General features: G+C 37.9%; 1 protein-coding gene across 1 annotated transcript; it reads right to left on the bottom strand.

Moving 5' to 3' along the window:
• Nucleotides 1–4,201: 4,201 nt before the first annotated feature.
• Nucleotides 4,202–20,716, bottom strand: nlrc3 (NLR family, CARD domain containing 3). Its single transcript, XM_061708461.1, has 19 exons — nt 20,524–20,716; nt 17,654–17,817; nt 14,231–14,494; nt 11,571–13,317; nt 11,392–11,478; nt 11,035–11,118; nt 9,920–10,003; nt 9,734–9,817; nt 9,538–9,621; nt 8,671–8,754; nt 8,486–8,569; nt 8,307–8,390; nt 7,855–7,938; nt 6,804–6,887; nt 6,547–6,630; nt 6,267–6,350; nt 5,467–5,550; nt 4,791–4,874; nt 4,202–4,714 (listed from the first exon to the last, which is right to left on the bottom strand). The coding sequence occupies exons 2-19, from the start codon at nt 17,772–17,774 to the stop codon at nt 4,624–4,626; spliced, it is 3,402 nt and encodes a 1,133-aa protein (XP_061564445.1). The 5' UTR covers nt 17,775–17,817; nt 20,524–20,716; the 3' UTR covers nt 4,202–4,623.
• Nucleotides 20,717–21,031: the final 315 nt, after the last annotated feature.

Genomic DNA, 21,031 nt, shown 5'->3' with positions numbered 1-21,031 from the left:
GTTATGTATGTATGTATGTATGTATGTATGTATGTATGTATGTATGTATGTATGTATCTATGTATCTATCTATCTATCTATCTATCTATCTATCTATCTATCTATCTAAACTGTATATATATATATATATATATATATATATATATATATATATATATATATAATATAAAAATAAATAAATCTGTGTCTGTGTTAGAAATGACAATTTAAAAAGCTAGGTGGTTGGGCTGAACACCTCCAGATTATAATAATAATCACCTATAGAAATAATGCTGCGCAGTGGGATTATAACAATGCTCGAGGCTTTAATTGAACAAGCTTATTAAAAAACACAGCCAACTACTTAAAATGCATTTCATTACTTCAGCTCAGTGAGAACTAGTTTCTAAAAGAAACCCTCAGAAACATGTCACTGTAGGCTGTGTGTCAATGAAGTGATAATCGTACTGAGCTCAGCAGGACAAGAAACCGGTTTGCAATGACTGCAACCATGACAAGATAATTATCATGACACTTATTATCCATTGTTGCTTGGAGGATTCAACAACTCCAGCACTTGAATGTGGCTTGAAAAGACTGCTTATTGAACTTTATATCGGTGGCATTTTGACCAAAGCATGCCACAGATATTTCATTATTAAATTGTGTCAACATTTTAAAAGAAAATGGCAGAATCAGTCTAATTAAAAATATGGCTTAGGCTATTTACACCCGGGTGCAAGTACTGATGCGTGGGCTATTTGCACCCATGTATTATTAGAAAAAAAAAATGTAAAAAAAATTATTTATAAAAAAATAAATCCATCAGCTCAACAGCGATTGACAGGTATTCACACCACTTTTGATAAACTTAATTTAATCTCTTCAAAATATCTTACAATGACATAAGAGCAAAAATTGTTCATACAAAAGTGTGAGAGCAGACGTTTGCCTGGCTCTATTATTTGACATGGTTCCAATTTTAGAGTGGTGCACATGCACAAATGAAAAAGCGCCTTCTTTTGCAGACATGTTGGTGCACATGCACATGGGCAACGCATTTGTTTTCATATGTCAACAGAGTGTGAATAGCTCAGCTAGTGGGGGCTTGCTATTTGGTGCAAATAGTCACTCCGTAAAAATATTCACACAAACTCTCATAGGTGTAGCATTAATGCAACGGGATATCCACATCATGAACCAACCAGAACCCCCAGGTCATCAGGGTCATGCCTACTTTCTGTACCCAGGGTTAGAACCAAACACGATGAGGCAGCATTCAGCTTTCATGCTCCTCGCCTGTGGAACAAACTCCCAGAATGCATCAGGGCTGCTGAAACAATCATTTGCTCTAAGTCAAGGCTGAAAACCTTTTTATTTACTGCTGCATTTCAATAATCTACCATAATGCACTGCAACCTTTATTTCTTGCATATCATTTATTTAATTATTTTTAACTGATGTCTGTCTGTTTTTAATTATTGCTTTTAAACTCTTTTCTAGACTAATACTTTTAAATTTGAGTTTCAAAACTTAAAACTCAGATTTTAACTCCTGTAAACTCTGTTTGGGCCAGAGTCCCTCAAGTTTGAGTCCTGTAAATTCTATTTTGTTTTATTTTATTGCTTTTTTTGTTTAAAATTTAAAGCATGCTTTTTATTTGTTTTAATGTCTTTGTAAAGCACTTTGAATCACCTTGTTGTTGAATTGTGCTCTAGAAATAAAATTGCCTTGCCTTGAAAAGACCTTGTGGGATAATAAGATAATTCGTAGTCAGTATGAGGCAAATGTTCTGTAGGTTGACACCAAAATGTCATATATTTGCACTCCTACAGCTTGGATCAAAATAGCTGATTGTTGAAAACATCAATATGTGGTGATGAAAGCTTTGCAGACTGCAGTGCAAACTCCCGTGCAAACTCTGTTTGAAATGAGAAATATGGATTTCTGATACCTCTATATCCACTTCAGGGTTGCAGGTGGTGTGTGAGTGTACTGTATGGATCGGGGTAAAAGACAGAGTACATCCTGAGTACACAGTGTGTAGTGTGTTACCTGCTTTTAGAGGAGTAATACTTCCTATATTTGTTTCTCATAATTTTTTCATCAGTCTATCAATAACAAAAGACATCTATGTATATGATGTTTTTTCTGAAACCAGTTAATCCAACCTTATTCACACTTAAATTGGCACTACTTTTAAAATCTACTTTCACCTCAAAGTTACAGTGACTGCAGGATGAGAAAACAATCACATTTGACATGGAATTTCACCATCTTCTTATTCCTTCCTGAGGGGAGGGGGATGGTCAGAAGAAAAAGATCACAGTTTATAATTTAGGAAGTCACTTTCCTTAAATGGCAATTAAAAAATTACTTTTATATCTGTATTTTTCTTGTTTCTGTCATTATTGGATTGTTCTCCTTTGTGTCTGATAATCTCACAGAGAGGTCACCCTTGTGTCCTTGTGTGAAATATGAAAAATAAATGTTGTTTTCTGTTGTGGGGTAGGGTCATTTCTTTTGGTTGTGTTTTAAGTGTGTATACTTTTGTCACTTGTGCTTTAGATCTTTGTTCTATTAGTATCTGAGTTCGGTTTAATGTTGGGGTTCTCGGGTCTTGTTTTCTTGCCTCGGTCCTCTTCAGTTTCTGTTAACTTCACATCCTGTTTTACCTTCTAGGTCTGCCTTTGTCTTATTTTTTCCTGCTGTTTCCTTGGCCTCTGCCTGATTGTTTGAACCTGTGTCTCGTCAGCCCTGTGAGTACATCTTGTATTGCCTTTCCATTCCTCCCTGCTGGTCCATATTGTGTTTACACAATTGTCTCTGTTTGGATTTCTACCAAGTTTGTTTTTAGTTGGAGGTATTTTACAGTAGATTACCCTTTTGGATTCCTGTCTAAGCAGAGCTTTTAGTTAAATAAAATACTTTTGTTTTGGCACTCCTGCCGTCTTCTGCATTTGGGTCCTGCTTATCTCGACACAACAGCTTTCAACACACAGTAGGCTACATTGTTTTTCAAGCATTTCCAGGCAGAAGATTTCTTTTTTTGAGATTTTTGAAGTTTGGATCGCTCAGAGGTGCATCTGCCTAGTTTTTTTTTTTTTTAATGATTTAAGAATTGGTTTTGCTTTTCTTCTTTTGCAATATTTAAACTTTGTATTACATTAGCAGGAACGTGCAAATCAGGCTCAAGCACAGATGTATGGGTATGGGATGGGTTTTGCCCAGAATATTCAAATTTTTCGAGATAGGATATTTGAGTTTTCTTAAGCTGTAAGCGATGATCAGCAATATTAAAATAATAAAAGGCTTGCAATATTTCAGTTGATTTGTAATGAATCCAGAATGTATGACATTTTTGATTTTTTTAATTGCATTACAGAAAATAAAGAACTTTATCACAATATTCAAATTTTCTGAGACAGTCCTGTATATATATATTAGTTTGTGTTACTAAAAATGTTGATTCATTTGTTGCTGCAAGTTGCAATGTATAACATGCTAGTTGCTAAGTCAGGTGGTCAATTTGTTTGGTTGCAACAAGTTTTATTATATTAAGTTTTCATTTTTATATCATCTTACAGTTAGTAGCTGACCAGGTTGTTTCATGTGACTTACAGATATGTGGGATTCTGTTGAGGCTTCTCTCTCAAGTGTTTTTGATCTTTTCTTTGATGCCCAGGCTGGGCAGCCCAGCAGGCATGCATCTTCCTCTCCATCCTCCTCTTGGTGTATTTGAAGTCAGGTGGATCTTTCTTTGTGTCCGTGATTTTCTGAGAGAATGACTGTTTTCTTTCTTTTCTTACTTTTATTTATTTTCTGATGTTATTGCAGCTGAACTCATCGAGTGTTAATGAAGAAGAGCATCATGACTGCTGATGAAGTAAGGATTTGAGGATTGGCACAGAAACTTCTTTTCCAAACACAGTAGCTGCTGAACCCAGGCACCCATGTTGCCACAGTACTAATTGTCTATGTTTGATCAGTTTCCAAAATATATTTGTTTCTAATGACAAACCTTAGTCCAATTCCAGTGCTGAATTTCTAAAGTTTGGCAGCACATGTGAAGAGCTTTATGGATGAAATAGAGAGCGAGAGAGAGAAAAACCCCCCCAGCTGTAACAGATAATCACAAGGTTATACACCAGCTAAATCTTAAGAGATGTATGCTTAAAAATTGGAGACGCCCATAGACCTTCAACAAATCTTTCTGGTTGTTCAAACAAGTGGAATAAAACTTCAGTGATTGTTTGTTTGTTTTATCCATTTTATTTCCATACAAAAATAAAGAATATAATGTTATTATGGACAAACAATGAGTATTGTACCTCCATGTTAACCTCAACTAGTTCAGGTTAGTATGTTTTAGGATTTAAGATAAGATGCCACTTGAGCATTTTCTTAAATGTTTTCATCATTTTGTCTAGAGCCTAAAAAGTGTGGCTATTTACATTCTTAATAAATATTACAATATATACATAACAATACACAGAACATCATAAAATAATGGTCATTTAGTGACATTGAAAAATATTCTACAACTGGAGTCTTTGACTAAAGAACATAGTTTATATCAGCCTCTCATAATGTTATTTTGTGAACTGCATGAATATACAAACTCGGTAAAGGCTTTTATCTAGTTTAGATGTCCACCACACAGCCAGGAGCGCTGGCTGTTATTGCATCTGATATGACCTTTGCTCCAGATTCTCCAATGCCATTTCCCTGCAAACTAAAGAAGAACTTGTAATTATATCTGATATTGCATACACATACAGATAAACAAATATGTAGCAAAGAAAACTTACTTAATGTAGGTTAGTTCGTGGTTTCCCTTTAAAGCTGTTGCAATGAATATTGCTCCATCCATGCCAAAAGAGTTCTCCTGCAGGCTGATGATTCACACAACAGTGTCTTTATTTAAATAAATGCCCAGTCACTTAGTGAAAAAGATAACTCAGACATAATGTGAATGCTTTGCAGAAAGCATTTGAATGAAGCAACTGCCTCATGATGACGACTGGTAAAGTCCCGTAGCATGATTTACTGTATCAGAGTGAACGCATCTTAATTTATAATTGATATCTTTTTGGACCGATGCATTGTTGAAATAGGGGCGTTTATAGACAGAATTTCCAGGCACAACCGGTGTGTGGATGGGTCTGGTTTGATGGTCTCGAGCCACAATCTCCACAGGAGTGGTTTGCAGCAAGGGATGAGAATCAACACCCCAAAAGTCAGAGACCATGGATGTTGGTCAGGAAATAGTGGGATCTCTTCTCTGGATTGAAGGTGAGATGTTACTCCACCTCATGTATCATAATTTCATATGAATCCATAAATATAATCCACAATTGATCCAGTTTTATAGAAAAATATGTTTAAAGTGTTTAGACTGTAAATGGTAAAACAATTATTAAAATAAAATAGATAAAGAATGTTTTGCTTCATGTGCATGTATGATAAGCTACACTCAAGACTTACTTCAGTGACTTGAGGCTTCTGTTGCGTTTCAAGGCATTGGCCAAAGCCTTCGCTCCCTGCATTCCTACAGCATTCCCACGCAGACTGAAACCCATGAAGAAAAATGTACAACTGAATGATTCTCATTAAACCAGATTTTCTTTTGTCAGTATGGTATGCCAGTTCTCTTTAGTGTTGTTCCAGTGGAGTGTGAAATCTTAAAATTGCTTCTTCAAAAATGACACTTTCAAAATGAGCTGTTGTGCACAAGATGCAAGTCATAAAGGACCGAAGAGGTCACAACAAAAAGCTGATGTTCCAGCAGATTTTAATTCAGTGTTCTTTGAAAGACTGTCATCTTTTGCAAGTCGTTACATCCTTTTCAACAACAATGATTGTGTACTTATTTGCAGAACAAACTGAGTATCTTGTAAATTCCAGAAAGTCTAAAAACCTCTATGTTAGTTTGAGGCTGTCAAAAAATATCTTTCAAAGTATAGATTGATTTATACTGCAGTGTGACTTATTGTACAATTGTTTAAAAAAAAAAAAAGTTTATTATTGATGACTTTGTGGCTTCTGGAAAAAGAAAAAGAAACTGCACGTATATACAGTAAATGTAAGTTTAAAGAAAATAAAAGAAATGGGGGCATTAAGTCGGGCCAGTTTTCTGTGCCATTAATTTTCTGATGGAATAAAATAGTTATGAACAGTCATTATTAAGAAAATAGGCCCAACAACAAACAATGTCCTTTCTCACTGTATGTAGCTGAATGTCATAGAATTGAAAAACTGTTCAACATATCTGAGTTTTGACTCACTCCAACGTCTGCAGGGTTTGATTAGTCATCAGAGCTTCAGCCATTGCGATGGCGCCGGTCATACCTGCTGAAACTCCCTGGAGACTAAAGAAGCAGCACACACACCAGTGACAACAGGAGGTGAGGGTGAGAAGGAAAAAAGCTAATCAGAAAACCTATTGAATGTTTTTCATTTGCATCATACAGTTATACGGTATTGTATCAAACAACTTTTTATTCATGTTATCTTACAGATTAACAAAAAAGAGAATCTGTCATTATACACAATTATATTTCCAACCATAATGTCTGCAGAGACTTGTTGACTTTAAGAGCTTCAGCAAGGGACACGACACCATCATTCCCAATAGCATTTTCCTGTAGACTACAGCAAAGACGGAGATAAAAACACACATTAATCCAAAATTGTGAATAACTGTACAACTCTGAGATTGCAACTTTGAACCAGTATTTTTCTCACACTATTGCTGGCTCACAGAACTTCAATAAAATACAGTTTGAAAATCTGGGTTGATGACGGAAGCGTATTAGTCTTACTCCAAGAGCTTCATTGTGCCATTGGAGAGGAGGGCATGGGCCAGAGCTTTCGTGGCCGTGGATTTTATGAAGTTCCATTGGAGACTGTTCAGAGAGAAATAGATGCACACAAATTCAGTGTTTTTCAGTCATCTCCTTTTTAATTCCCAGTACATTTCAGATTAAAATTTGTGTTGGTCTACGATTTGCTTAGTGGTGTTTTGTGATTTTGTTGAATTAAAAACTGCTGATTTGTGTAAATATACTGGCCTTTTAAGGGTTAAAAATAAAATCAAAAATATTATTATTGTATGACATGTATATTTCAAAATTAATGACATTTGAAAGCTAGGGTCTACGATCTTGAGTTTTAAAAAAAAAGACACCTACTCCCCACACAAACTCCCTCCCTCCTGTGCTCTGCCTCACATGAAGCTCCCGCCTCCGACACACCCGCTCTGGTACGGGAGCCAGCAGGACCAAAAACAGGCGGCGCCTTTGCCGAAGCACCGCTTCGGCAAATACTCTCGCTCAATATGTCCTTGGTGTTGCCGTACTTTGGGAGGCGGGGAGTAGGGTGAGGACTGTCCAATCACTGACATTCAAGCAGATTGACCAATAGGCGCTGTTCGGGCCGAATGACTTATTTGCAGGATTACAGCAGATAGAAGAAATATTTTCTTTTGGTTCTTTTTGCTAATCTTATTTCATAGGTAACACTATTGGGCCATAACAACCTTATAAATGATTTTGATAAAAATGTACAATATGTAAAATCGTAGACCCTAGCTTTAATTGATGATATTTTTACAGCAGTTTTTGGGAGGGTGACATTTTTTGTCCTTAGAGGGATATTAAAGCAGGGATATGCTCTTTAATAAGCATGTAGAAACTTTAAACCCTTAGCTGAATTATTTGAGAACAGAGCTCTGATAAAACAACACTGTGTACGGCAAAGCTCAAACATCTTTTCATATTCTGTGTCTGACATGTATGAACAAAATGTGGCTGTGTGGTTTAGACTGACTGACTACAAACTGCTCTTGCTGCTTGTATGGAAACCCCCACTTACTGCAAAGAGGTGAGGCCTTGATTAAACTTGATTGCACCAGCGATCGCTTGAACCCCTTCATCATGTAGCAGGTTGGCAGTGAGACTAAAATGCAGACACAAACATGCAGACCATGCACATGCAGTTGTAAAATAAATGATTAACAGAAAACACCATAGAAGAAGATAAAAAATATAAAATAAATTACACCCACACAAGTGTTAAGTGTCAGATATATCATTATCTATATGTTATTTGTTATTTTTTTAGCAGATCTGCTTTCACGCCTAGCTTCAAAACGTGAAACTCTTCAATGGATAAAAATTTGATTTTTGACTTGTTTGTAAACTAATGATGAATATAATCATAATCTCATATGGGCTTTATGAAAAAAGGGCTTTATGACATATAGAAGACTGTAAGTGCCAGATATTTCCATACAACTGTTAAATGTATCGCTATTAGTAACTCACTCAAGGTCCTGCAGCGAGTTGTTCTCGTAGAGTGCTTGGGCCATATTCTTTGCTCCCTCCACGCCAATTGAGTTTTCTCTTAGGCTGAAAAGACAGACAAAGATGACACACAACGGTGGTTTAATCTCAGTATCCAGTAATAAAGAGAGCTGCTTGATGTTTAACACTGTAACACTCACTTCAAGGATTTAAGGCCCCGGTTCACTCTTAGGGCTTTGGTCAAGGCCGTCATTCCCCTGTTGCTGATTGAGTTACTCTGAAGTCTGTGGAGAGAACAAATAGATGAATAAATACTTGAGAAGTTGCCATTTTGTTCCACATTTGTGAATGACTGTGAATGACACTCCACAGTGTGGGTACTGACTGCAGTGAGAGCAGAGTTTGGTTGACTGTCAGAGCTTCTGCCAGAGCGACGGTTCCTTTGTCCCCAAGCTGGTTGCTACAAAGACTGCAGAACAGAAGAAAAACCAAGCAGAAACATTTAGATTCAAGTACAAATCTATAAACAAATAAGCAAAACTAAAAGACAAAACTAAATATAAATGACATCAGAATTGACTTATCCGCTGAAGCTGTGACAACAATGTTTCAAGTATTGAAAATGAGAAGTTTGGTTTGTATTTTTATTTGTTAATTTACGGCTAAACCCATCGTTAATGTTTAATTTTCCCTTTGTAGTCAAATAAGTGCTCCAACTACTTTAGGAATTCAATTCAATTCAATTCAATTCAATTCAATTCAATTCAAAATACTTAATTAATCCCTGAAGAGAAATTGATTGAAAGTACAGGATTTAGACCTGTAAAAGTAGCAATCTTGATTTGTTTTATCTGATTGTTATTTGAAACTTTTTATTTGATTGTTGTTGCTGCCGTCTCGGCCAGGTCTCTCTTGTAAAATAGGTTTTTAATCTCAATGAGACTTTTTTTACCTGGATAAATAAAGAATATATACAATACATTGATGAATGCTTTTTAACAAGTAAGGTTGAAACAAAGTGTCTTGCATTCTGTCCACAAATTATCTTATGGTCTTTTGAGCAACTGAACTGAGCAACTGAACTGCAAAACTTTCTGCAAAAATTTCAGAGCAATAAATTAAACAAAACAAAGAAAAATTGCTTGAAGATTTAATATAAATGTGAAATTGCACCAGATTGGTTGGATAAAGAGAAAAATGAAGGAGGGCATCACCAGGATCAAAGCAGGGAATAAATATGTTCATATCTTACATCAACTTATTAAGAGTTTGGTTCGTCTTCAGCGCTTCTGCGATCCTTTTGGCTCCACCTGCTTTAACTGCATTCTTCCGTAAACTGAAACATTATATATTGAATGAGAATCACCCACGTAATGGACGTGCAAACATTTGATATTACTGTAGGGAAAGTGTTTGAAAATATCGATTGAAAAGAAAACAGAACTTACTTCAGAGACATCAGTTTGCGGTTGCACTGCAGCACTTCTGCAAGGGCCTGAGCACCATCTTCCTCGATGGTGTTGTTTTGTAAGCTGATGAGTTGTCAGAAAAATTTAGCAAATAACTTGGATTGACACTTTTGGACTTCTTTTTGGGTATTGGGTGTAGAAATCAAAAATTGTTATTATACACACTTGATCGAAATCAGGGCTTGGTTATTTTTCAGAGCTTCTGCCAGGAACTTTGCACCTTTAGATCCAATGTTGTTGTTCCGGAGACTGTATTATATACAAATGAGGTCAGATACAAAAAAAAAACCAAACATTGTTAAAACACTTTTTACCAATGCATATGTTTATCTGTATAGATATGACTAGTAAGAAGAGTAGCACAAAAAGCACACAGTGCATTGTTATAAAGTCAACCCCAAAACAAGAAAAACTGGGACAAGAGCAAAAATGGTAAAGAGAGAGAGAAAAAAAGCAACAATTATTAAACTTGAACTTTTGTTTCTTTGCAGACATTGTGAACACAAGATATTTCATGTGTCTATTCAAATGAGTGTCTATGCAAATTAGTGCTTATAAAGATTTGAGAGAAAATGGCAAGTAATGTTACTATTTCATAAAGGTGATATCACCAGACGATGTTAATGATGATTAAATACATAAGCAGTGTCATGAAAGGCAAAGTCTTCAATAAGAAACATGGGAAGAATTTGTGATACATGTCATAGGATTTTTTTCATTTTTGCTTTTTCTCAAAGAAAGATTGGATTTCTCCTCCAACAGTGCATAATATTGAATTATTCAAGTGAGTAAAGGGATAAAGGCATTATGTAATCTGTTCAGCTATGGTGTAAACTCTCTGTAAGCTTTCTCACTTGTCACTGGTTAAACAAACGTCATTCATCCATATCTGATATTACCAAGGATTACAGTACATTAGGATGTATAGTTTGAACAGATTAATCAGTATTAACCTTTATTTGTTATCCTCAATGCTACAATGATTTGTAAGCTTTGTGAGACGTAGCAGTAGCGTCACAGAGCGCTTAAAGGTTCACTTCATACTGAAGCTTTTAACGCTATTGTAATGTGCTGCAGAAATGGAATGAAAACATGAATATATATTGACAATAATTGAAGTTGGTGAGATTAAAAAAATGAAATATGTCAGTTCATAATGTCTGCTAACAAATAAAAGTCAATATAAAATCAACTGTGAGAATGTTAGTTTTTTTTGTAGTATCTATTTCAGATTTGTGCTGATGATTATCATTTTGATTCAGGCAAAACATAGGCCTCACTTGAGAGACATTAGCGTGCGATTCACCAAGAGGGCTCGACTCAGGGCTTTGGCACCTTTGTTGCTGATGGCATTGTCCACCAAGCTATGGAATCCAAAAGAAAAAACAAGAGAAGTTGCAGTTTTGTGGCACAAAATATATTGTGTATTTGCAATCATCTTTCTTACACACTCATTCACTAAAGGTGGTATTGAGAACTATCATTTGCAAGCCTTGTACTTAGGCATAATGAAAAACGTTCTGTCATTATGTGGGCAAGTGATTTCCATTATTCAGAACAGTTAAGAACAGTCCCACAAAATGATCTGAATGTGATGCATTGACTGGTGCAGAATTCAAATTTATATGTGATTTTACCTTAGTTTCTGAATATGGCAGTCCTTAGCACTCAGAAGGCTTCCCAGCAGTTCCATGACATCATCTTTCAATTTATTATTCTCTAGCCTGTTCAACATATAGCACATAAGTGTCAGCCTCCAATCTGTTCCCTGAGCATTGGCTGAGTTTATTGTATGAGAGTGCTTTGGAAAGCTGACCTGAGATGGCTACAGTAGAGTAACTGCGGGAGCACACTTTTCACCGTTGTGTAGTTGAGGCAGCCTGTTAGGTTGGTCTGTTCACTGCACTCTGGAGACACATGCAGCAGGAAGCCCAGCACTATGCAATGTGGCCGTGTTAGCTTTCCAGCCAGGCTACCCTGCCGCAAGTCCTCCTCTACACTGCGCAGGAGTTCTGTGTGTTGCAACTCCTGTAAACAATAAGCCAGATTGACTTCACGTAAGGAAACCACAGCATTTCCGCTGGCCAAGAGGCCTTGCAAAAACCCTGCAGCCCATGCCTTCTGACTGCCATCGTCTTTCCCGACCGCAAGGAGCCCAGAAAGAGGTTTGATTGCTGTTGGGCAGAGCAGGCCTGTTAGGAAGCGCGCAAACACATCCAAGTGACCATTTTCTGCCTGTTGCGAGTGCTGAAAGGCATTTCTGAAGTGATTTTGAAAGCCAATCTTTGGCCAGGACATGCTGCTCTCTGAGAACAGGTCAAAGATTGCCCGCTTGGATGAAACATGGTAGAATGTAGCTGCAAGAAACTCCTGCAAAGTCAAATGTGCAAATCGGTATGTTGTGTGTAGGGCCGACTCCACCCGGATAAGAACTCCGGCACCAAGACTGCTTTGAGTTAAGAGCAGATCTATGCCATAGGCCCTGAGATCCTGCTCACTGAAGGTGTACTTGTGTTTCAGGAGCCCGTAGAATGCTAGCCGGCCAATGTTCCCCAGCAGTTTGCGATTGCTCCCGTGCAGCTGCTCCATTTTTATAGGCTCTCTCCCTCTGGGTTCACCTACTTCTGCCTTCATGGAGCAGAAATGGGCATACAACTCAGTGCAAGTCCTGGGAAGGCTCTCCTGTGTTCCACTCTGCATGATGTACAACAAAGTGTCGGCTGTCATCCAGCAAATACATGGTATGTAGCACATCACCATCAAGATCTTGTGGGATTCCAGGTGTTCCCATATTTTGCTGGCAAAGTCATTCTCTGAGAAGTGGTGGTTTAGAAATATTTGGATGTCTGCAGGACTGAATCCAGGGATTTCAGTCACCCTGTCAACAAGTCCTCCAGGGATGAGCGAGGCCACTCCCGGCCTGGACGTGACCCATACTGTGACATCAGGAAGCAAATTCCCTCTGATGATGTTGGTAATTAAGTCAGCGGTGGACACTTCTTTCTTTGGGTCATTGCAAGGAGCTGCATCAGAGAAGTTTAATGCAGAGTGGAATTCATCCAAACCATCGAGTATGAGCAGCGTCCGGCAGGCGCCACTCAGGACCACGCTGGGCTCTGCTAAATGAGGATATTTCAGTTTCACCAGCCTCTCAGCAGAAAGCTTCTCCAATGAGTTCAGCTCGCAAAAGGTGAAAGCTAAAACAAAGTGAACATCTGTGCAGATGGACCCTTGGCTCCACTGTCTGATGAAGTGTCGTACCCATGTTGTCTTGCCAATACCAGCCACCCCAACCGTGAGGGAGACCCTGGGAGGCAAACTGACCCGGGTCAGAGGCTGAAACAGTTTTGCTATTGCAAGCTGCCTCAGGTGATTTCTTTTCCCTCCTCGAGCCACTCCCACCTGCATCAGGTCGTGCTCTTTTTGTTGCAGGTCAGAAAGTCCTTCAACCTGCAGTAAGTTCCTTGAGGAGATGTTCAGTTTGGGGCAGCTGACTGAGTCTCTGTCTCTGTATTGTTCATATCGCTGTAACAGCACCTCTTTGTGCTTCTTCACCATGGCATCTAGAGAAAAACAGTTCGTATATTAGTATAAGTAATTCAAGAAAATATAATATGTTTTTCACAAAGAGGAACACAGGCAGGGGCGTCGCCAGGTGTAATCCCTTATGGGTTCTGAGCCCAAAGGGGCCCCCGCGTAGCGGAGGCCTAAACTATGTGCGCGCGCTTTGCGCCCGCACGCGCAACATTTTTGGGATCTTACGGGTCGGATCGGTTAACTTTGCATGACTTTAAGTCGTTTAGAAACAGATTGACAGCCACAAGCAGCTTCAATGATTATAACAAAAAAGACCATTCCAGATCAGCGGATGAATGCATAGCACAGGATAATAATAACTGCAGGGTGGTGAATAGTGCAACAGGGCAAAGCTCTGTGTATTCCCCTATTCAATTTTAGACAATATAAGGAGTAAAAACTGAATGAGAAACGAGAAAGCTAAAGAAAGTGTCATGACAACAATTATAATTATTATCCTCCTCATTTTATTGCTGCATTCAGCAAAATACCAATGACCTCCAAGTTCCAACTCACTGCATCATATAGGGCTAAACAAACATCCATCTCAGACTGGTATTTTATACAAAATGGCAAAATAAATAAATACAATAAATAAGAAAAAACACATGACTGACCAACATAGCAGCATATAAATAAAATTCACATTAAACTTTCCCAACTCAGTCCCAATACAAAGACATACTCAATAAAATTACAATAAAACAACTTAAGGTGCCATTACACAGGGCTACACCCATGCTTACACAAATTTACACAAAGAGTGTTTTACAATGTCTTACCAATGAACACAAGCAGCAACCTTTTGAAAACTAAAACGCCCCAATTGTGATAAGCGTTAATTTCCTTCCCCGCACGACCCACTACAGTAGCTTCCCAAACACCATTACATTTACTTACGGTGGTTTATGATGAGCTGAGCAATTGGAGACTCTGAGCTCTCAACGAACCCCTGAAGGGCATCAGAGCACTGGCCTTCCTTGCCAGCGACGACACTGGTGAGCATGTTGACCTGGTCCTGTACCGGGCCTGCCTCCTTGATGCTGCTCTCTTCAGCTGAAGTCAGCATATCCACCTTTCTCAGGTAATTTAACATCTCCCCCAGGAATGGGGGCGTAACGAAGCTTTGCAGCCCGATCTGGTGCTTTTTGAGCCAGCTCAGATCTGAACCAAAACAGACCAGATAAAATCAATAAATGATTACTGATATTATCGAGTGGTTATCACAAAACAGTACTTTTAGGGGCCCAATAGAAAAAACTTGACATGATTCCAGAGCAACAGGTTTTCTTTTCCTTTTCTCAAAGATTATATGTTATGATAAATTGACAAAAAACACAGGCTGATTACATCCAGCCAAGTCTAACATGGGAAATGAACACAATGAATGTGGTAAACACTATATTTAACATTGCCGCATGAGCATTGCTATTCCGAGCATGTCAGCTGGTGGTGCAGCAGCATTCAGTGTAACATCCGTGTCAGACTCACAGATTTACTGAAAATATACACACACTGTTAACCTGCATGTTTGACTTCGGTTTACAAGTATCAATTTTTTTATGTCAGTATAAATCTCAGATGTTCAATCTCTTCAAAGAAAGTTGTTCTGAAAATATTCCTACACATAGAATTTATGCAGTTCGCTTTTTGTTTTCTTAGGATACCTCTGATGTTTTGTAGATGAGAGGGAAATTTGTTTCCACTTTTATTGCTGGTGACACTTAATGTTTTTTTTTTTAGAAAGTAGGATTAGATTAAGCGCTATAAAGTGTAGAGTTGCAGTTGCAGACACAGAGCAGCTCTTAGCATTACCAAAGGTTATCAGTGTGAAGGCAATGTCCTGAATTGAGTTTAGCTTTGCATCATTGTCACGCTCTGAACACAAAGCTTCTTTTCAGTTTCAGTATCTTTAATAACTTCATGATATTTAAATCCAGAATGGCCTTTTTTTCATCCATTAATCTGAAGATATTTCTTTTTTTCTGGAACCCCATGCTCCCACACAGCTCTCAAAAAATCGGAACATTTACACCTTCGTACCCAACAATTTTAAGTGCTGTATTTAAAGGAGCTGTATGTAAGAGCAATAATAAAACGAATCATAAAATGACCCCGATATGTCAACAGACATTTAAAAATCATGTTCATTTCAAATACTTATGTGACTGACAACAGCACTCAAGCCAGGATATTCCAGTTTAAAAAGAGGAGTTGCAGCCCTCAACTGATGTTTATGTTGTCATTTTTTGTTTTGGCCTGAAGCTCCACCCTCCACCTATCTCCCAATCACCAAGTCAGTATTGTTTCTGAAGCTCCACCCTCCACCTATCTCCCAATCACCAAGTCAGTATTGTTTCGGCATCCGGGTTGCCAGCTCGGCTCTAATTATCGTAGCCATGGCAGCCTACGTTCCTGCTGCATTCTGCAGCCTACCTGGCAACCTCTGGTCGGGGGGAGGAGGGGGAGGGTACACGCCGCTCAACAATATTTTGAAAGTGAATGAGGGAGTTTTTTCACAACAACAACGGTACATTTTCAAAGAATGGGCGCTGTACACTAGAAATGCCTTGATAGCTTTTTATATCCATCTCCTCCACCGCAGCCACCTCGTTGCTTCCTTTACAGAAATGTACAGGTCCTTAAACAGGCTTTTGTGGTTGATTAATGTTGCTTCAAGATTAGAAGAGTCATTTCTGGTATCATTACTATTAAGTGAAGCTAATAAAAGTTCTCAGCATGGGCAACTGAACGTAAACAGTTGTGTTAAGTTTATTCTACTGTCTGCTGGGTCTGCTGGAGCCTATCCCAGCTCATTACAGGTGAGAGGCAGGGGTTCACCCTGGACAGGTCGCCTGAAAACATTATATTTCGCATGAACATTGAGAAATATGATTATTTTAATACTTGTTGTCAGCAACAAAATATGTAATTTGGTCCAGATGACTAAATATGAATTCAAGAGTACTGGAATAAATTTAAATGGCAGCTTCTGAATTGTGCTGTTCTCAAAATGTCCTCGGTCTTTCATCCAAAATTCAGGGACCTACAAAACCCGAAACTGCAACTGTTTTTCTGATGTAAAGCAGCGAATGTAAAAAAAAAAACCACCACCACCAAAAAAAAAAAAGAAAAACACATACACATACACACATATCAAATAATCTTAAGATTAACAATAACTATAAAGTTGTATAAGAAATCTACTAATAATCTGGCTTCAAAATTACAGCAAATGTCAAAGTACATTTTGAATACCTGTAAACATCACAAGGACTATCTCAGTTTCCCCCAGGTGGTAAGTGTATGTGGTAAATGGTCTTTCGTGTTTGTCACCATTAGTGACAGTATAAACGCAACACTGCTTAGTCACTTAGCAACAAGTAAACAACCCACCAAACAAACATTCATGACATTAAGGTAAATGTATAAAGTTGTAATGGAACATGAATGTAAACAATTTAATCCAATGACATCAGGCCCTCGCTCTGCTGATCTTTTAATAGTTACAGTTACAGTGTCAGAGATTTGTGCAATATTGTTTATGTCTGTCATTATTGCTTCCTGTCTTGTGTATAGTGTATGTCATTTTTGATTGATGTAGCTTTTATCTTTTATATTTATTTAATTGTTTTAATTTTTATTGAACCCTGAGAGACAAAGGCATCCAAATCGAAGTCCTCATTTGTTTGCAAAAGCCTGCCAAAAAAAGCTGATTCTGCTTCTTGTTCTTCTAATTACAAACATAAACCACCAATTTTAGTTGATCAAATTTGCCCCCTTTTCTCAGCATAATTGTGTTGTTCTGCCGCTAATGACCTGATCTTACTTCTGCAGCTTACTGTTGATTAAAAGCCTGCTTTGATTCAAAATTAAAGCAGCACTATGTAACTTTTCCACCTTAATATAATATTTCCAGAGTCATTGTGATAGTACATCAACTTCCAACAGGTTTAATGACACCTCTGTCATGGTCTGAGGGGTCTGTATCACCTTCACTGGCACTATGTAACTTTGAGGTGGATGGTTATCCAAAGGAGCCGCCAAACTCAACAAAAGCTGAAAGTTACGTTGTGCTGCTTTAAGTAAAGAACTAATGGTAAACACAGTTTAATTAAGGATTAATCAGTTCTGAAGATTGTTCAAGGAGTGAATTATTTCCTTATTGACCCCAATAGCATGAATTGATATAATGTTGCTACCTAAATCATTTATCATGATCAGTATTGTTGTAATACACGTTTGCAATTCCTCTGAATGCTTGTTTGCTCTAAAATCAAGGGAGGAATAAAAGAGAGTAGAAATACACAGTGAAGCTTGTACCCTCTGCTTCTGCGTGAGATGAAGCTGAGCACGTAGACTGCAGATCCATGTAGCAGTCGTCCTGCCAGGTAATACGCTTGCTTCGGTCCAGGATAGAATCGTAATGTTGTCGTCTCTCCATCAGAAGGTTTGATACTCTCAACTCGTTGTGCTCCTACTTGTGTCTACACAGTATTAATGAAAGAAATAACAATATAACAGTGTGAAAAAATACTCTTTTCATTACATGCTGTGTGTGATTAGGAGAGATAAAGAGATTAATTGAAGTCATGATATTCTTTAAAAACTATTCTCTCTAAAAGGAAACCTAGAGACCAAAAGAACAACTTGTAAAGGTGAACCAACACAAGATAGGAACATACATAAGGTTCAGTTACGAAATCTGTTTTGAAAATAATTTCCTGGCTAAATAAGATGGTAATGTGGCTTTCTGCACATGAATGAAAAACTCAGCCAGAGCAGCTTATTGCTTCTTAACTTTGTGGCTGCAGCCGTCGAGACTGGTGACATCTTGAAAGCCTCTTTTCAAAGTAACTGAAGGCAGCGCAGCTTTGTCTGTCGATACAAGCTCTCATGTGCTGTACTGATGTGTTTTTTGCTGCACATCCCCATTTACTGTGTGAATGTAAGGGGTACAATTTGATACATTTCTAGCTGTGTTTATACTGAGATCCTACAAAATTGCTGTTCAACAGAGTGTGCTGGGTATGTGCTGGCTGTATAAACGAAGTTGGCAAGCCAACATGCTGCTGTATATCAGCCATATACTTTATCACGTTGCAAAAATTGTACATTTAAAAGTAGAAAATAAAGTAAATGTTTTGTGGGGTCAATATTTGTATAATACCAACCAGGGTCCTTTGTTAATTAAAAGACAACCACACTCGTGGCAGCTTGCACAAACGATGTTTCAATGAGACAAGAGTAGCTACGTGTGACTTCATCAAAATGTCTGGTCTTGTCCTAATGAAAAGCTGCCCGTGATTTGCTTCACCTGCCACATCTCACTGTCCCGTCACATGTTAGGCATTAGTCAGTTAAATTTAATTCAATTCAGCTGTACTTATATCACGACAAATCTCATCTCAAAGCACCTCAAAAATACAGTTCAACTCATTCCAAAATAGTCCAATTAATGCAGAGCCAATAAATCCACAGTAGGACAGGAAATAGGAGAGAACAGAAAAAAACAACAACAGATCAGGACCACCTCTTTGGAAGAAGGAACACAAGTTAGTAACAAGAATAACTTAATTAACAAAGCTGGAGTGGAAAAGTCAGCAGTCTAGGCTTATAGCAGCATAGCTAAGGGCTCTTTCAGCGCACCTGAGCCAACCCTAACTATAAGCTTTATCAAAAAGGAAGGTTTCAAGCTTAATCTTAAAAGAGAGCGTTTCTGGTTCCCGAACAGTCATATGATATGATATCATACTGCATAAATGGGGCTAGACCCCGTTCACCGTCAGTTTGTTCCATCGTTACAGCTTTATCTCATATAGCATTGCTGTGTGAAACATTTTGTTTATCCAGTGTTCTGCCGCTGTTCTAGCTAAGACGCAGAAACAAAGCCATAACGGAGCAAAAAGAGTACGGCATGAAATAGCGACCGGGAAAGACATAACAGGGCTGTGAGTATTTTAAGAGCATGGCCACGTGTACATATATAAGTTGGATATAAGTAGCATGCAGCTGTAACAACCATATTTCTTAAATTCTTTACTATTTTTCAGTCGTTACAGGTCGCAAGAAATGTAATATTTGTGTCTACCATATTGGATGAACATACTTTAATCTGGAAAACCTCTTCTCTAAAGTATGGCACTTTATAAAATAATATTTCCCTGGATTACTCTTTAAAATAACTTATGATTAGTCAGGTTGTGAGGTTGTTGCTTTTTGCTAATGCTTATGCTATACGGCTCTGCAGTTTTGTGTAAAAATACAAAAATTAAAGGTTTTACAATGATAATCACATCTTAAAAATATGAATGTACTGTGCTCAAGGTCAAGCATCAAGTTAAAGTATGTTTATTTAGTAAAAAATTAATCAAAAGGCCAGGTAAGTAGAATTTCACTGGAACATTTACAGACAGTTTTAACTAAGAAGGGAAGTTGAAAAATGTTTGATGTCGTCAGGAGAAAGCATGGGCAGTTAGAGAAACAGAGAGCCTCAGGGGAGATTTTGGATATTTGAACTGTGAATTTCTAGAAAAACACTGCTCAGATTCAGTCAGAGAACTGGAAAGACTGGAGATAATGGTTTAACATCTACCCCTGGAAACATGTTTCTGTTTTTTGGATTCCTCAATTCAGGCTTCTAGATGACCCATACTTTATGGGGAGTAGTTTTAATGTATCACACTGTTTCACTCAGATACTGTAAGTTACTCCTGAGCCTTTAATGATGCATCTGTGAGGAAATCATTGAACTCTCCTCATTATGTGCAGGAGTCAAAATTATTCACTGCAGACATTGTTCATTCACACAGCATGCAGCTTATTACTTGAACAAGTTTATGTTCAAAGTTCAGAGAAAATCGTGCAAATTCTTTTCTGAGGTTTCACAGAAATGAACGAGTAACTGCAAATGCCTTCCTGTGTGGTTTTGCTGCTCAGCACAGTTTTTGGAAAGGAAGCAATTCAAAACGTCAAACTGGAGAGCGCTGACAGCTCCCATTTACGTTTAATCTTATTCACCAACAAAACTTGCGTTTCATTAGAAGTAGGTCAGACAGTACTCACAAAGTACAGAAAAGCCAAATACTAAAATTACTACATAACTACATAACTGAAATATTGCAGAAAATTGAAGCTTTTTATAATTTTCAAATAACTTCTGAGTAGCATGTAACATAAGTCCAGCAACTTACCATGGGTTTTTGTAAAGCTGTCTGTTGGTGTCCGAAGTCAGAAGATCTTGACCTCTTTATATATAATTATAAGTAGTAGCACCTCTTAAGACTGAAATCCAACTGAACCCAGACAAACAAATGAAACTAGTTTTCAGCCTCAAGTCAGCATGAAGTCAGCACTGCTGCTGCGGATACAGTTTCAGGCTGCAGCATCTTCCTGTCTGTCCTCCTTCCTGTCTTATGGTTTTTAGGTTGAACGTGTCAAAAGAAACACGCCTATGCTTTGTAATGCAGCAAGCGATGTGACAATTTCAAACACCACAAAGATTAACCTATATACATGTATACAGTATGTACTTGTTTATGTATGTACAATTTTAAAGAAAGAAATAATTATCTGAAGTGTTGTTTTCACCAGGTAACAAAACTTCAGTACATATGAAACCAAAAAAAACAGAAAAGGTGAGTGTCTGGAGAGTGGGAAAGTTAGATATTTGAATGACCAAGCTGTGACAGAGCAACTAGT

Source organism: Cololabis saira, chromosome 19 (genome assembly GCF_033807715.1).
Source record: "Cololabis saira isolate AMF1-May2022 chromosome 19, fColSai1.1, whole genome shotgun sequence".
In the NCBI taxonomy this organism is placed as follows: domain Eukaryota; kingdom Metazoa; phylum Chordata; class Actinopteri; order Beloniformes; family Belonidae; genus Cololabis; species Cololabis saira.
This window is presented reverse-complemented; position numbering and strand designations above follow the sequence as displayed.

What these genes read in the sequence shown, in the direction of transcription:
- nlrc3 (XM_061708461.1), bottom strand. Translation starts at nt 17,774, where the DNA reads ATGGAGAGACGACAACATTACGATTCTATCCTGGACCGAAGCAAGCGT. An exon ending in CAAACTCTTAATAAGTTGAT is followed by an intron (nt 8,755 to 9,537) that starts GTAAGATATGAA and finishes TCTGTTCTGCAG; the next exon opens with TCTTTGTAGCAACCAGCTTG. An exon ending in CAAACTCTGCTCTCACTGCA is followed by an intron (nt 8,570 to 8,670) that starts GTCAGTACCCAC and finishes TTCTCTCCACAG; the next exon opens with ACTTCAGAGTAACTCAATCA.